The sequence below is a fragment of the Pithys albifrons genome, chromosome 9, assembly GCF_047495875.1.
Source record: "Pithys albifrons albifrons isolate INPA30051 chromosome 9, PitAlb_v1, whole genome shotgun sequence".
Taxonomy (NCBI): Eukaryota; Metazoa; Chordata; class Aves; order Passeriformes; family Thamnophilidae; genus Pithys; species Pithys albifrons.
The window spans coordinates 24,685,467-24,702,756 of record NC_092466.1 but is presented as its reverse complement, the minus strand read 5'-3'; the positions used below and the strand labels follow the sequence as shown (position 1 = coordinate 24,702,756).

General features: G+C 36.6%; 1 protein-coding gene across 5 annotated transcripts in view; it reads left to right on the top strand.

Annotated features, from left to right (window-relative positions):
- Nucleotides 1–14,558, top strand: part of DLG5 (discs large MAGUK scaffold protein 5) — a 97,439-nt gene extending 82,881 nt beyond the window's left edge. For 3 of the 5 annotated variants that reach the window (XM_071563441.1, XM_071563440.1, XM_071563443.1), the window contains 12 exons: nt 1,034–1,196; nt 2,080–2,213; nt 2,773–2,937; nt 3,311–3,494; nt 4,450–4,598; nt 4,885–5,055; nt 6,292–6,488; nt 7,204–7,347; nt 7,499–7,626; nt 8,405–8,514; nt 10,277–10,386; nt 12,697–14,558. In XM_071563441.1, coding sequence (XP_071419542.1) covers nt 1,034–1,196; nt 2,080–2,213; nt 2,773–2,937; nt 3,311–3,494; nt 4,450–4,598; nt 4,885–5,055; nt 6,292–6,488; nt 7,204–7,347; nt 7,499–7,626; nt 8,405–8,514; nt 10,277–10,386; nt 12,697–12,800 — 1,759 coding nt within the window. In that variant the 3' untranslated portion in view covers nt 12,801–14,558. The remainder of the gene's footprint in view (nt 1–1,033; nt 1,197–2,079; nt 2,214–2,772; nt 2,938–3,310; nt 3,495–4,449; nt 4,599–4,884; nt 5,056–6,291; nt 6,489–7,203; nt 7,348–7,498; nt 7,627–8,404; nt 8,515–10,276; nt 10,387–12,696) is intronic. The other 2 variants (XM_071563444.1, XM_071563445.1) reach the window with 2 other exon arrangements.
- Nucleotides 14,559–17,290: the final 2,732 nt, after the last annotated feature.

The window sequence follows — 17,290 nt, the reverse complement described above, 5'->3', positions numbered from 1 at the left end:
CACACATAGTACCAAGCTGTTTCATTCACAGTGAGAACTGTTAACATCTGGTAATGCCTCGTGCTGTGAAGACATTATTAAGTTTATAGTAGTATAAACCAGAACTGTTAAGAAAGTTACTGTTTGTTTATACACAGCATGAATGGACCAGCCCTGTTTGTACAGTGGTTACATCCCAGATACGTGGGGAGCAAAGGGGAATGTGTCAGGGTTTTCTTTTGTATAAGCCATATTCTTGTTATACTTACTAGTGTCTTACTACTGTTTGTCTTTTAAGTGTTCTTGTCTTCTCAAATCTTCTACATCTTTCAGATGTCTGTTCCGTAATAGGTCTTTTCTGAGAATCCCTGTGGCTCCTAGGCCTAGGTTCTCATCACTAAGGAGTTTGAGGTTGGCCTGATCTAAGGTTGTCCTTCTTGAGCAGTATTGCGCACTTTGTGCTTTTTTTACATGTTTGGATAATTGCCCTGAGGAGAATTTGCATGGTAATTGTAATGCTACCATGCAAACTGCTATCGTAATGGCTTGAGTTTGCAACTACTTAATTTTCATTACTAATTTATGTTTCCCAGCATACAAATATGAAATATGATATTTGTGCATTGTTGTCCTTTGGTTTATCACCAGTTATTCATTATGTTTATTTGCACTGGCAATGAAGACTCCCAGCATTTGTATTTGTAACATACCTTTCTGGAATATGGTTTGTAAATGACATATTATATACAGTGGTTCAATTACTTTCATACAATATGCCTCTGGAAGCTTCTTTCCTACCAACTTCATGACCATACCATTTATTATTCATATTTACCATGATTTTTAGAGCAGTCATGTACCTGGTATACATTTACTTCTGCCACTGTACATTGCATGGTGTTAAAGGAATGTGTTTAAGGCATTTTTAAGTAGCTGTTTAAACATATTTTCTTATTACAGTTCAGACAGACATAAAGTATTGCATGTAACTTTGACATTGTGATGGTTCAAGTGCAATTTTTTCCAAATCAGTTTTAACTATCTCCTCTAAAAGGCCCTACATGGAAGAGCCACGTCATGTTAAAGTGCAGAAGGGTTCTGAGCCACTAGGGATTTCCATTGTGAGCGGAGAAAATGGTGGAATATTTGTCTCTAAAGTAACAGGTGGGAGCATTGCCCATCAAGCTGGCCTTGAGTACGGTGATCAGTTACTAGAGGTAATTGTTTGCTTACTATTCTTGTGGCTTAATGCATCAGTTTATATGACTTCAGTCATAACTGCCTTCCCCAAAATACTATGTTTGAAAGCTTGTGTGCTATGAGATGTAGAAAACAGTATGCTATATTGTAATACTCCATAATTGTGATTGTTGTGAATTTTTCAGGCTTTATCATCAAAATAATGGTTTTTGTTGATAGATCCGCATTCCATCTTCTATTATAAATATAATTAAATTTTAAGCTAGCTAGTTTCAGTACTTAAAACAGTATAGTCCCAACACCATACTCAGTCTGGTAAGGTGAGTAAATATTTAAGCAGCTGGCTTTTACTAGTTTCATACTGCTGTTGCTGTGCCATTTCCTTAGCTGCAATACCCTAGTTAAAAGCTAAGGTGAGCTCAGTCATGTTTTTGCCTACAGTATTAGATAAACACATGGGGTACCATTTTGTAAAGTACTGAGCTGTTTTGTAAATGTTAGATCATGGTAAAGCATCTTCTGTTGCACAATGTCTTTATGATACTAAAATAGACCTGAGTAGATCTGAATTTATCTTTAAATTCTGAATTTACTTAGATTGGTGATCTGAATCAACTTCTTTTTAATCAGTGATGTGAAATTATAGCACAGCTCAGAATACGTATGTTCTTTAACAGATTGTTAAACTCATGGTGAGGTAACCAAACATTTTTAAATTATGGTGATTCCTTCCAAGGAGTAAACCTTAGGAATCATTGCATGGCAACATTTTCATCCTCCTATATACTCCAGTGAAAATAAGTCAGCATTTAGACAGTAAACTAATTAGGACACTGAAAGAATGATTTTGCTAGTTTTCATTAGAAAACTTGACATCCTAGTTTGTGCATTTTTCCGTAGTTTAATGGAATAAATTTGAGAAATGCTACAGAGCAACAGGCTCGACTAATCATTGGACAGCAGTGCGACACCATCACTATTCTGGCTCAGTATAACCCCCATATGTATCAGCTTGGCAATCATTCACGCTCAAGGTAAGGCTGGCTGTACTTGGAAAAAATGCAACTCTCCTGTCCACACAGTTATTTAGCTGGTAGTAGCCAACTTCTGTACATGTAATATGTTTGCAGACAGGAGCACATTCGTGCTGATGAGAAATGTAATTGTTTAGAAAAGTAATGTGTGAATAAGTGCCTGTGAAAAACAAAAGTAAAATGCTTGATGCATCTAACTGCGTTTTTTATTTGGGCACAATCCTTAAATATAGTAAACTAGAACCAAAGATGACTTCTTCCTTGAATTATGAGATTGTAGTACTTCAAATCTTTTTCACTCTTCTTTTTGTAACTGGAATTTCTCAAAGTTTATTAGAGAAGGCATAGGACCTAGTGAAATTGCCCATCCTATTTTGATGCGTGATGACACTTCAAAACAGAGCTCTGTCTCTTAGATTTACAGTGAACATATTTGGCATGCTGGTTTGTTTTTTTTTACCTTTAACTTAAAACTGATTTACAGCCAAATTAAACTTTTGAGTGGAAAATATTTGGCATTAACCCACCAGTCTTTTATTCTGTTTTTTCCCCCTCATAGTTCTCGCCTAGAACCTGTTAGTAATCATTCTACTCCTCAAGGCAGTGGAGCTGCAACACCTGACAATCATTCCGTAATTGATACTGTGAGTGAACAGGATGAAGGAACAATGACACCGCCGTCCAAACAAACCACTCCAACTACAAGTCCTCGAAATTCCTTAAGGTAGAGAGTAAAACTTTTGTCTTAAAGGAAAATAAATGCTTAGGATGGATGTGGAAGGTGTTAAAATACAAAGTTTACTTCTGAGATTGCTGTGTCTGGTTGAAATAAGTCAGAGAACAAGTTAGGTGGACCCCAGAATAGAAGTACATATTTTCAAACAATTTCTGAAAGATGGGGTGGTCTGTAAGGAGTGAAGAAAGTTTACTACAAGATTGGTTTAGTTGAAAACATGATGTTTGTCATATAAGATTGTCTGTAAATGACTTCTTCTGAATAATATTTATGTAAATCTATATTCTTCAGATGGCTAGTTGATTGTATGCAGTGCAAGTTTTTGAATTCTGGTACATGTGTTATTTCTTTCTGTCTAAAGAGGGCCTGTGGACACAAACAAAAGGACCCCTGAACCTAGAATTGTTGTTGTTAAAAAATCCCAAGTCGATCTTGGGATCCAGATATGTGGTGGAAACTTGTATGGAATATTTGTCTCAGATGTAGATGATGACAGCCCAGCAAAAGGACCTGATGGACTAGTCTTGGGTGACATGATACTTGAGGTAAGCCCTTAAAAGTCTGCAGCATACTGACAAAATGGCTGGGGTGACATAGAGAGTGCCAATAAAGTGATATAAAGGTACCAAGTGCTGTCCTGTCCCACAGTGGGAAATATTCTGTGAATCTTGAGTTCCTCCCACAAAATGCGGGTAAGAATGGTGAGAATGCAAAATGTGCATTTTGGCTGTGACACATGAGAAGCTGAATGATGTGGACCTGGAGAATTACCAGCTTTGATAGCACAAGATGCCTGAAAGTTTGAAGGACTGACGTATGTCCATTTATGATTATAAACACCTACTCCCTTCATCTAAGTAAGAAGCTTTGAACCCAATTGCTGTATGTAGGGTAAAGGCAAGGATATGAAAGATATTGAAAAACTTAGAATATTGATCTTATCACTGTGAAATTCTAAGAAGAGTTTAGGGAAAACCATATAATGTGTTTTTGTCTCTGCTTTCTATATCTGAAATGAGAATACCTATTTGCTTGTCAGGACTGTTCAGATGATAAACACATATACATTTATGAGCTTTTCAGATGCAACTGAATACTGAGACTCTCCCTTTGCACTTCTAGTACCGAGATATTTTGCTTTGTGATCATGTTTTTGACTTCCTTCAGACCAGTTGCTTTCCCTAAAAATATTAAATATTTTTTGGTGTAAACTTTATGATTCTCAGCTTACACTTGGAAAACTTTTTCAAGAAGTGCAGGCTCTCTCACTGTACATGTCTGCGGTATGAACTTCAGTGTTTTTGTTTTCCAATGTAATGTGAGTCTCCTGCTAGACATCTTAATGTGCAAACTGTACTAGAGTTAAGTGACAAGATTTACTTGTGTATAGAACCTTCTAGTGAGGAAAATAAACTTATTTTGCATGTTTTTCAAGTTCATCTAGTTCTATTGCTTGTTAAGATACAATCACACCAAGGGTTTCTGTTTTGTGTTTTACAGTATGGGTCTATTGATATGCGAGATAAAACAGCTGAGGAAGCTTATCTTGAAATGCTGAAGCCTGGAGAAAACATCAAAATAAAGGCTCAATACAAAATAGAAGAGTTTAATAAAATAAAAGAGCTTCCTGGAGATGGATTCTACATCAGGTATTTGAGCATGACTGGTAATGACAGCATATGGTTGCTAGGATGATATGCCATGAGATAAATAGTACATCAGTTTTGCCATGTTTTTTTAAATTCAAAGTTTACTCAGTTGTTTGAGCTAGTCTCTGACAACGAGGACACAACCTGTAGTATAGTAAATCTGCATGTTTCGCTGTAAACTTGTTTGTTCTTGAAATGTAGAGCGTGCCACTAATCTGTTAACTTTTCAAAAAAGGTATGTGTGTTCTTCCCCAGTTGCAGAGCCTATTTGTGTCTTCCTTTCCAGAGCACTTTATGACCGTCTGGCAGAGGTGGAACAGGATTTAAGCTTTAAGAAAGATGATATTTTATATGTGGATGACACTCTCCCACAGGGAAATTTTGGTTGCTGGATGGCTTGGCAGCTAGACGAGAATGCTCAGAAGCTGGAAAGAGGACAGATTCCAAGTAAATATATGTAAGTGACCTCGGCTGCAGTATTTATCTTTAAAAAGTACTTGCTTTTAAAAGTCTGATTAGTGAGATGTGATATAAAACATTTGTTTGCTTGTTCTTTCTGGGAGATGGTGATTGTTAGACATGTCACTTTAGGGATGCATATTTTAATAACATTAAATTAAATATATTTCTCTATTGAGTGCAACTAAATAGTAAAGTAAAAATATCAATGTCCTGAAGTGCATTAAGCAGAGCATCACCAGCCAGTCAAGAGAGGTAATTGTGCTGCTCTGCTCTGCACTGGGACAGCCTCACCTGGAATACTGTGTGCAGCTTTGGAGACTGCAGTAGAAGGAAGACATTAAGCTGTTAGAGTGTCCTGAGGAGGGCAACGAAGATGGTGAAGGGCCTTGAGGGGAAGCCGTGTGAGGAGCAGCTGAAGACACTTGGTCTATTCAGCCTGGAGAAGAGGAAACTGAGAGGAGACCTCATTGCAGTTACAACTTGGGAGGGGAAGAGGAAGGGCAGGCACTGATCTCCTCTCTGGGGTGTCCAGTGACAGGACCCAAGGGAATGGCCTGAAGGTGTGTCAGAGGAGGCTTAGGTTGGATACCAGAAAAAGGTTCTTCACCCAGGGGGAACAGGCTTGCCGGAGGGGTGGTCACAGCACCAAGCCTGACATAGTTCAAAAAGCATCGGGATGATGCTCTCAGGCACATGGTGATTCATGGAGTGTCCTTTGCAGGGCCAGGAGTTGGACTTGGTGATCCTGATAAGTCCCTTCCAACTCAGCGTATGCTTTGGCTCTATGATTCTATGATTCAGTATTGTGATAGATAATTCTAATAACAAACATGAGAGTAACTACAGCCAAAATATCCTTGAATTCAAAGTTATCACTGTCATTCTTGTGAAACATGAGCATTTTTAGTCGTGTGTGGACAGCAAAATTATGACTCTGTAGGTGCATACTGCCACTTCTTCCCTTGAGAATTTTGCCCTGTTAGAGTGATCACTCTATGTGCCATGCTGCTATTTATAAGAATTCAGTGGAAATTATGGTAGTGTAAAGTTTTCAGATGCTTATTGTTTGATTTATGGTATTGTTTGTTTGGGATTAATTTTCTGTGATGATACTCAGGCAAAGGCTTGAGAAAAGCATTTCAAGCATGTCCCAAAAGCAGCAGCAATACTGTAAAAAAAAAATTTAAGAAGATAAGTTTAAATACCAACTATTTGATCTGTCTCATAATAGGATGGATCAGGAATTCTACAGGAGACACAGCATGTCTGAGGCTAAAGATGAAAACAGTTCATCTAAGACATTGTCAGCAGCAGCACGGAGGTCATTCTTCAGAAGAAAGCATAAACACAAGCGAAGTGGCTCCAAAGACGGAAAAGATTTACTGGCTCTTGATACAATCAGTACAGACTCAATTCCTTTCTTGGATGGCAAGTACCTTTGCTATACTTGTGAGATGGTTGCCTTTCCTTCTCTTTCATTTTTAATCAATTACAGCACAACACAACAAATAATGCTACTTTCTGATTGCCCTGAATACAAGTGGTGATCATAATTTCTAACAACATTTTTTTTATTAAGTTATGAGCCAGCGTGTTTCAAATTAATTTTTGGTAATATATTCCTAAACTTATTGGCATTACTATTTCATTTGGAGAGGGAGATTCTTTTAGATACATGATTTTGATCTTCCTTTCCACTGTTTAATTTCTGTCCAGGTTGCTTAGTCTAGACACAAATCCTGCACACCACTCAAAAAATCATCACTTCTATTTCTTCACTCCTTTATAAAAATCATGTTGATTACAATGATTACTTCCTTGTAAGAGCTCAACAAATCAAGCCAGAGACACCAAATATTGTGTATTGTTTACACTTTTCAGGATGATTGGTTTTAAAGTCTGTGTGAAGGTGGGTAGTTCAATTTTTCTAATTGAACACTCAGTTCAATTAGAAAAATGTCTATTTTAAGCTGTCAAGTGGAAATATTGCAGTAATGACTGAACATTTTTTTGTACTTGTCAAGGCCCTTAGCCCTTGCAAGGGAGTTGTTGTCATAATTACTGTTAGGGTGCTTCTGTTTTTTTAAGGAATGTCAGGCAAATATTTTATACTTTTACAAGGAAATCTCTTCTGTGTGAGTAGATTCTGCAAGTTTGGCATACCAGCGTGTCCAGAAAGTGAACTGTACGTCTCCTAGGCCTGTCCTTATTCTAGGACCTTTACTTGATGCTGTGAAAGACATGTTGGTCAAAGAATCCCCTGGAAAATTTTGCAGATGTCCACTTGGTAAGTATGCAAATATGACATCTGTATAAATGAACTAAATGATAACACAAACATGGATAAAACTTGAATTTGCAGACATTGTTTTTATTAGCTTTGTTATGTGCCTAAAGAATAGTAATGAAAGTGGATCTCTTCTGGTTCTGTGAAACAGAGGTTATGAAAGCTTCCCAACAAGCCATTGAACGAGGTGTGAAGGATTGTCTGTTTATTGATTACAAACGGAGGAGTGGCCATTTCGATGTGACAACTGTAGCTTCAATAAAAGAGATAACAGAAAAGGTGAGTCAATTTTAATGCTTTAGGTCTTTGTACAGGTTACAATATGAAGTTATGCAATGTTGGGGGGGTGGAAATTATATTAGTATTGCCATCCTTCAAGGCATTCAGAGAATTGTTCCCCAGTCCGCTGAATATAATAAAACTTACTTCACTTTGGCATGTAAGAGTTGAAAGATTATTCTATGCAAACTCACCTTTATAGAAACTACAAATATCCATATTCTTCTACAATATTATTAAATAAAGTTAGAAATATCTTAAATTCCACTATCTACCCCCCAAAACCAAGGATTTAATTTTTCTAACTATTTGATTTAATGCAGTCATACAGAACATAAATATCATAATAATCCTGGAGACAGATGTTACTTAAAATCTACACCTTGCATACAGTTTTCGGTTAGCCATGCAGCAAGTCCTATTAGCACTTGTGTTTGCTTATGATTTCTGAAAGAGAAAATTAATAGGAACATTTAAACTTGACAAAATCTATTGCATATATTTCCATTTGAGTTTTCATTTCATTAGTTCTTCAAGTACTTTTTGTTCTATCAATGCGTGCTATTGGTACTATGAATGGAATTTCTTGCAGTTTTTCATCTTCTGTCTTTTGTTATAAATCCTTTGGGTACAAATTGCTCGGTAGTGCCAAAATGCTCAATGTATAGCAAAATTCTGTTGGGGTGCTCTGATTTAAGTAGGGGAAGAAATGGGGGATTTGCATGTGTGCTTGTGCTCTTTAACTGAATGAGTGTTTTGCATTTACATTTGATCTTAGGATTGTCATTGTCTGCTTGACATCGCTCCTCATGCCATCGAACGGCTCCACAGTGTTCATATCTACCCTATTGTAATTTTTATTCGCTACAAAAATGCTAAACAAATCAAGTAAGTCTGTGAGGGGTATAGTTCAGGGATGTTTATTCTGGCTTAAAATAAGCTTGTTTTACCGTTCTTGTTTATTTCATCCTAGTCATCTTAAATCTCTTTAAAATGGGGAAATTAAGCCTCGTAAAAAGCACTGTGAGGTGTATGGTCTTAGCTCCATTTGGGTTGCATGACAATTAAGTGAATCTAAAAAAGAAATCCATGTAGACTAAAATCCTGGAGGCACTCAGATCTTTCCTACTCAGTTTTGTTGTAAACTGTAAGGCAAGTATGGATGAGATCCACTGAGGATTAAGTGGTGACTTTGACAAGGAGCTGTTCTTCATCCTCACCAGGGCCAAGGGTAAGGATGCAGTGCCAATCGCTTCATAACCTCAGCTTTTCCACCCTCATTCTTCAGTGAAAAAAGCAAGAGAAATCTTCTTTTGCCGTGTAGTGTATATGCTGTGGTCTTCTCAGGCCATGTTCTTTCAGTAATTATGAATTCCCTGCGTCAGTATAGCCAGGAACAGAACACAGAAGTCACAAGCCCCAGTCCGTCCCCTGATATCCGAATAAGCCTTCACAGGTTTTGATAGATGGATTTGGCAAGAAGTGACATAATCTCCCAACATGCATATAAAGAAACACTTTTGCTAACAGATCTTATACTTGGGCTGTCTTAATTTTTAGCATTCTTATTTTCTTGATCTGTAGGTAAATTTGGTTACTATTTATTAAAAAAAGAAGATGGGTATCTAGGTATCACCACTTCAAAGTAGAAGCAAGACAGAGCATGAGATGTATTTTATTACCTCTGTAGGATTGTGCATTTGAATAATAAATGGAACTGTCATGTCTTAACCCCCAGCGGAAATGGAATGGTGACCATTACAGCTATTTCCTTTTTTTTGGAAAGTGACAGAGAGTGATCGAATTAGACAAGCAAGGATTTCTGGCAGTCATCAGTATAAGTTGCAGTGGTACATTTTCTCTGCCTGTTTTGAGAAACAAGGGTTTTTCCAAACAGCTTTTTTTATATAGCACTTCTATTGGCATTCTCTGAATAGCTCCGCAGCAATGATAGGTTAGTTTAGTAATTTTTTAAAAATTAGTTGTAGAATAAAATTGAGCTGATTTTCTCACTGCTACAAGAAACTATATTTATATTGTTTCACTATCTGCCTATATCACCTTGTTAGTTGAATATAAATTCTGCTTCCTTTTAAACAGACTGGATACCCCAAGTCAGGTTTGCAGGAGAGTGTTACTAGCCTTGATCAGAATTAAAATAATTTTTTGTAAATTCTTCTATGTTTTTTTTGCATTTCTAGAACTTGTATAGTAAAATAAGAGGCATCTCAAAAATGTATCTTGTGTATAACAGAAATATTCTCTTTGCGTGATGCTTGATATTTCACAACCCCTTAAACTTGTGCCCAGCTTTTTGTAGGGAGTACTGGTGTGCATATGAGATGATCCGATTCACATATACTGGAAAAAATCGTATTCATTCTTCCTCAACTACCTCTCAGTGTGTGAAACTTTAAAGGAATACTGTCTTGGTCTGACAGCAAATAAATTTGTTAGACTAGGCTGTTACACTTTTGCTGATACTGCTGGAACACAGTAGATGGCACTCTGGGCCTAAGAGTCTGCTTGCAGGTGAATTAGCCTTTGTATTCACCCAACTGGAGGGAATATTTTCAAGTCCATTTAAAAAAATATTTACTCTTATACAAGGTGTTTCTTTTTTTTCTCTTTTTTTTTTTCTTTTTTTCAGAGAGCAAAAAGATCCAATCTTCCTGAGGGACAAAGTTACACAAAAACATTCCAAAGAACAATTTGAGACAGCTCAAAAAATAGAACAAGAGTATAGCAAGTATTTTACAGGTTAGTATTTAATCAAACTTTCACCAGGAACACAGTGGCCATTTAACCCATTTACACTGTAATTCAAAAGATCCTGCGTTCCCTCAATGAGCACTTTATTTTTTTTTCATTCTGCCTTTCTTTTTGGCAAACTCATATTCTGTTGTTTTATTTTACTGGGGGATGGAATGTCAATTAGAAGTATTATTTTGTTTGGAATGTTTTGAGTCTTATGACATGAAGAGATTCTAAAACTGTTTTATTAATATCTAGTAGTATTGGAAGTATCTTCAAGGTAATTTGACACAGTGTTGACACTTTTATACCATGTGAGGTATATAAGAGGTTTTTTGTAATTGCAAAAATCAAGCAAAAATACAGAAAACCCCTGTAGTTTAAATTAATAAATGATGATTGCCAATGGTCCCTTTCAACCCCAACAGTTCTGTGAATGTGTGATTCTGTGATTTGTGAGACATACTTTAAATATTTCAAAAAATGAAAAAAATTGTCCAAGGTTGCTTGAGCATGTATCATGATTTGGGGTAATTAAATTCAACATTAGAAGCCTTTTTTAACTTCATAAAATGAATGAAATGAATCCTTGTTTGTAGATGTTACTGTATTTTTAGCAGAGAAGGAAAACAGTGTTTGAAGACTGTCTCTGCTCATTTCAGAGTATATTTTCATTTGCTTCCACGTCCATAGAAAGGAGTGGGATAAAATTCTAGGCTTCTTGGTGCGTATGGCAACAAAACTTAAAAAAAAAACAAACAACCAAACAAAACGCACTAAATTAGCCAAAATCCAACTTTTCATCCCCTGAACAATGGATCCATTACAGAAATATTTTGACACATTACTGCCAAGTGCAGGACAGGGAAAGGGAGTGTGTTTAGTGTAGAGCTCCTCAGTGCATCCTGTGCATGTTCTCAACAAAATCAGTTGCTTGTCTGTCATAGCCATACAAATGTTTTTACTAAACCTTCACAGAATGTGACATGTGCTTCTTGTTTAGTCATTTGTGGGATTTTAATTTCATCCTGATAGTAGAGGTGGAACTCACTCCAAGAGAGTCTTAAGTGTTATCTTCTCATTTGCTCTGTGGGCAGGGCCTCCCTCTGTTAGTCCCAAGTACCATGGACTCCAGGTGTCATCAACCTTTCCAGATGCTGGTAGTCAGAGAGGATTGGTGTTTCCATTGCATTGCCATTTAAGCTTGTTGAAGTTACAATGTTGTGCATAAAATAAGCTTGGTAGCTAGGGGTGACGTGTACATGGTAGCTTACTCATAGAGCTATAGGACACGCTCTGTGACATAACCTTTGTAACTACTTCATGAAGGACACTTTTTGACTAATGACTCTTTCAGGTTGGGTTTTTTCCAGTACCAAGATGTAAGCACTGTGTGCAATCTGAACCACTTCCTCCCTACCATTTGTTGCCCTTCAAAGACCTTGTTATTTACTGTGTTCTGTGTCCCAACTCACCTGTGACATCAAATTCTCTCTCTTGAAAAAGGAAAATTATTCCTTAAGCTCTGTAAGACTTTCCATGTTTTTTTAGCATTAGTGGTAGCTGCAGCCAGAGGCTTTGCTGACATATTTCTCAGGTCATGAAGTTCCTCACTTTTTTAAGTCTTAAAGCCAATACATTCTCCTCTCCTGTGTCAGTGTTGGCATTTTACTTTTTATGACTGTTATGTTTAGCAAGGGCAGAAGAAAAGGTGTTCATTTATCTTTTGAATTGATTTTCATGGTGTTGCTTGCTGTTGGCCTTTTGTTCCTTAAATGTAGTTGACAATAAGAACTGGAGTAGCAACCACTGCTGTTTTATTTAGCTCAGTGGTCTGTGAGCTGCCTCATAATTTACTTTTAATATTTGTAAATAGTGTCTAGTTGCTACAGCTATAGTCTCTATGTATATTACCCTGTAAATATAAAACTTTTAACACCACATGTTGAACAGAGTAAGTTTACTATAGCAGGTTCTGACCATCTTTAGACTTAAACTTTGCCACCTGATGCTTCTGGAAATAGTACATGGAGGCCTCTTGCAAAACAGTTGTCTTAGCTGATTACAGCCCTTAGTTCTGTGACTTCTTGGGACTGTTTTAAGACCTAGCAGAAGAAACTGTGTATTGAATCCTTGACCTCTTGGCTCTGTTTATTTGGGTATTTTTAAATAGTCATGCATCTGTCAAATAATTGAGTTGCTTAATTCTGATCTGTTGATAAACACTTTGCAGGTAAATGCAGAAGACTACTCTTTGTCATTAGTCATAACTATTTGTTCCAGTCTCATTTGTGTGTGGTGTTTCTTCTTCTCCAGGCATTGTCCAGGGAGGAGCCCTTTCAAGCATTTGCACTCAGATTATGACAACTGTCGACCAAGAACAAAACAAAGTCCTGTGGATTCCAGCTGGCCCACTGTAGATTGTTTTGCTGTGAAACTACTTTGCAGATGTAAATAACCAACTAACTTTCTATCCAATGAACTCTGTTCATTTCTGTCTTTATAAAGATATCTGTAAGTGATTTCTGTTCCATGAAGGGGAATGATAACACTGAACATACAAGGACCTGATGAGGCATTTGGGAAAGGGGTAGATCACTTCACCGAGCTTGTCTCTCGCGTCATACGTGTACACATGACAGGTTGTCACAAGGGATTGTGACCTGTGTGTACTTGTCCATGAGTAATGAATTTAACAATGCTGCAAAACCCTGTAGAATGACAAGTTTACAAAAACCTTTTCAAAGTATTTGGTTCTTGCTGTTTACTTGAATGTGTTTTTGTTTTGTTTTGTTTTGCTTTTTAACTGTGTCCTTTCACTTAATGAGGTAGCTCTCCAAATGGAGTGAGATTCTGACTAAGAGCGGACAGTTTATGCACAATGTGACTCTCAGTTACAATTTTGACCATTTCTAAGCACATTGTTGACTTGACAACCAGGTAATAAGGTGGGAATGAATCGGTACGTCTTGGGAGTAAGCTCAGAAAGAAGTACACTCCTACACAGGGCAGACCACTGTTTGTATCCTGTCAATGCTTGTCTGTCAAAGATATCGTTTCTTGTTTTATGCATGAATCTAATATTTAAACGTCATAATGTAACTGAACAATCCAAGCTTAACTTGTGTTGAGAAATAATAATTTTTGGTTGTTGGGCCTGGATTAAGTACCAGTAGGGAAGAGTCATAAACTAGGCCTAGCATGCTGTGTTCTGTCACTTTTAGATACTGTAAATATGGAAGGCTTATGTTGGTGCAATTTTGCAGGGTAATTCTTAAGCTTTGTACTTCAGTGTGTAGCGTTCATATAGATTGTTTTTATTTAAGAGCAGACACAGTTTTAGGGCTTTGATTAAAAGCCTTTAGAAAGGTACTAAATTGTTAGTGTTTTCACTGTTAAAAAATAAGTGATCGTTTAGTTTTGGTTGCAATACTTATTTACTTGTTGTACCAAACTCTATTATATTGGTTCCCTTTTTGGTTTTTTGCACTTCCGACTGTGTTCCTAACACAGATTTTGTACCTGTCTCTTCTGTCTCTTGTGCCATGTTTCCTGGGTACTGTATTTTAATTGTTTTTAGAATATTGTTTGAGTAGAACTGCTTCTCAGTCTGTTTCTAACATTTCATTGTGTAGAGTTTCTTGTTTTACCTTCAGGCTGTAATTTTGCTTCTGTTTTGCAGTTTTTATAATTAAAAAAAGGGATTCTTCTTGCACAGCTCTTCAAAGAAAGATCTGGTCCTAAATTTAAATTCTGTTTTACAGTTGCTATTTCATAGTTCAAAACACTTTTTATAGTATTTATGTAGTTATACACTATACAGAGTATTTTGAACTATAAAATCATCTAATATATATATATAGTATTTTATATAGTATTATACAATACTATTATGATACTGTATATATAAATTAATAATATGAAGTGGTATCGATGAATTACTAGTCCAAGTCCTTCTCATGGTGAGGGACAGAAGTTGGTTTTTGTTTATTTTTTTTGTTTGTTTGTTTGTTTTTGGAAGTTTGAGACCAGAGTAGACTCCAGTGGTACAACTGAAACAGACAGGTACTGTTCTGACATGGATTTTTCTGTACTAAATGAATATGTCACTTTGTATCAAAAGAAAAAAAAAGTTAAAGAAACTGATTACTAAATAAAGGTCAATTTCTATAACTTCACTTGTGTGTAATGGGTGCATATAGCTCTTGCTCTTCTTGATTCTGTCTAGCTGAGTCCTCACATAAGGTTTAAATTTCTGACTAACATTTGAATATATAGTTTCAGGTATGCACCTTGCGAGGAACAAGGTTTGGTTTTGTGCTTTTGCTCAGCCTTGAGACCTAAATACCAGAGACTTTCAAAAACTGCAGCACACAAGAAGTTAGATGTTGATTGCGTTAACATTTTTAACATTGTGGCCCATTGGTGTTGAGGATTTCAAATAGAAATGCAATTGATTTGAATGGAGGCGTTATCTAAAGAATGAGTCTATCAGTGTTCTTTTCAAGAGAGTGTCACAGGAAACTGGGGAAAACAGACAAAAATGTAAATAATAGCTTAAAGGCACATTGCAGAGTGCTCTGACTCTGTTTCCACACTTCAGACAGACCAGCCTTTTCTGTTCATTGAGTTACCTGAAAGCTTAGGGGTAAGGTAATTAACTCTTCTGTTTCATCAGTTGCTTTATTCTCAGATGCCAAATAGTTAGCTTCAGTGTGAACCTAATGGGTGCACTGTCAATCTCCTTGTAATCTGCATTCCCAGTAATAGCCTTCAGTCATAAGATAGGACTTGCACCTTATCTGTTTGTTTTTTAAAAAAAAAACCAAACCAAAACAAAAAAAAAACCAAAAAAACCATCACTCCATGGTAACATCTTCCAAGAGAGGATGAAGAAAATGAGCGTAGGTAGGTTCTGGCAGGTCAGTAAGAGCCACACATTGCATATCTTTTGATCACAAGGAAATAGAACTGAAGTCATCATCAAACACTAGAAATATTTCAGTACCTCAAATTAGGAGTTTCCTGATAAACCATTTTCTTCTATAATACTACATGCTGGAGCTAGATTTGGCCCTTCTTCTGGAACAAGTAAGAATGTAGTTATGTGGATATTTTTTAAATAGTTTCAGAACAGTAAAGCTAGAAACAAAATGACAATTTCACTCTTAGGCTTCTAAGCTACCATTTGTATGGCTGCAGGTAAAGAGTTAACCAGAAATCAGCATATTTTCAATTTATTTCTCCGTAGCTAAATTGACATAAAATGGCTGAAGGTACTGCAGCCTGTATGTATGATCTGTTGTTAATATGTTGACAAACATCTACTTGCTTACAAACTTCTGCATTCTGGTCCCATTGACCTGAATTGCAGGGCAAGCATTTGCCAGATGCAGAATTACACTCTGACAGCTGCCAAACTCTCCACCTCCAACAAGGGTTCTTTTTCAGTGCCTGATAAATTTGGAGGCCGTATCATAATCCTTTTTAGTGAATGCAAGCATTGCCTTAAGCAGTCTTGAACAGCTTTCCCAGTTCAATGTCAGATGGATGTATTTGTGGTTAAAGTACAATCTTCTAATCTTTTCTAGATGTATGTCTAAAGCTCTATGTGATTTCTATAATTCTGTGCCTCCATTTCACAATGGACAGTCTCTATTAAAATAGACATTGGGAAGATTTGCACTGGCTTGGAAACTCAAGAGACTACTGTGAAAAATACAGATACCAAGCAAAGCAGACTTTGGTATTGAGCAACAACTAATAAAGGTTCCAGAACTGCAGTAGAAACTGAACAGCACACAAAAGGTGCTTGCCCTCTTCCTGTAGGTTTTCTTAGGCTGCTTTGTCCATGAGCGTAAGAGTTTCCTATTCATTTGGTTGTTTTAAAAGACATTTTTTTCAACATGTCCTCTGGGCCATTTTTTGCAGAAAATGTCTTGATCTTCTTCACTGAAAAAGTAAATTTTGATAAGATTTGTTAGCAAACCTTTTAACTATTCAGTTTGCCTTCTTTCTCTCTTTGAAGACTAAGAAGCGCTTTTACTAGCTCAACACAAATGACATGAGCAGGAATCTGAAAACCAGGTGAACAGGGGGATCCTATTACTTAAGTGTGAATGTACTAGCTTAACTTGGGATTGTTCAACTGTGTTTTAACAAAAATTTCTTGCAAGCTTTCATAAGAGTAGGGGTTTTTAGATAGGTTATAATTTTAGATGAATGTTGTAACTTTATATTTAAAAGTTGTCTACATGGATCCTTTTCTTGAAACAAACTGTGCATAGACAGCATACTGTGACTAAGGAAATTTAAAATATTTGCAGTTCTGGAAGTTATGATACAGACCTCCAGTATGGAAAATGTTTTATCTTTTTTATTATTTTTTAATCTTTATTTCATCTTACTGCTTACTGGTTTTCTGTACAAAATGCACCTGGTAAAGGAAAAATGGTACAGATCTAATAATTGTTCTAAGAAGCAAATCAGAAAAATCTTTGTGTTATATAACCTAGTCACTTAATATTATGGTAAATTATCTGTCACTGCTACGTTTTATTAACAGTGCATTATATGGTAAATGTGTATGTTCACTGAGATATTTTCTGTGTCTCTCATATTGAAGAAAATAGCACCAGTGGCTGAGGAAGCTTTCAAAGACATGGAATCCTAATTTATGACTCCTTTCCTTTAGCGGCTCACACTATAAAGAGTGTCCAAGAGCTAGAATTCTGCTTCTGCTAGTTAAGAAAAACAGACAACCCAAACCTGAAACATCCCCCCCTCCAAACTGGATGCACAAAACCGCCCCCTGCCTGCCAAACACCACTTCTAGTGTCCAATTTGACTTTCTTACGATTTCATGTCCTTCTTTTCCTGAAGATACATTAAAATTTCTTAGAGACAACAG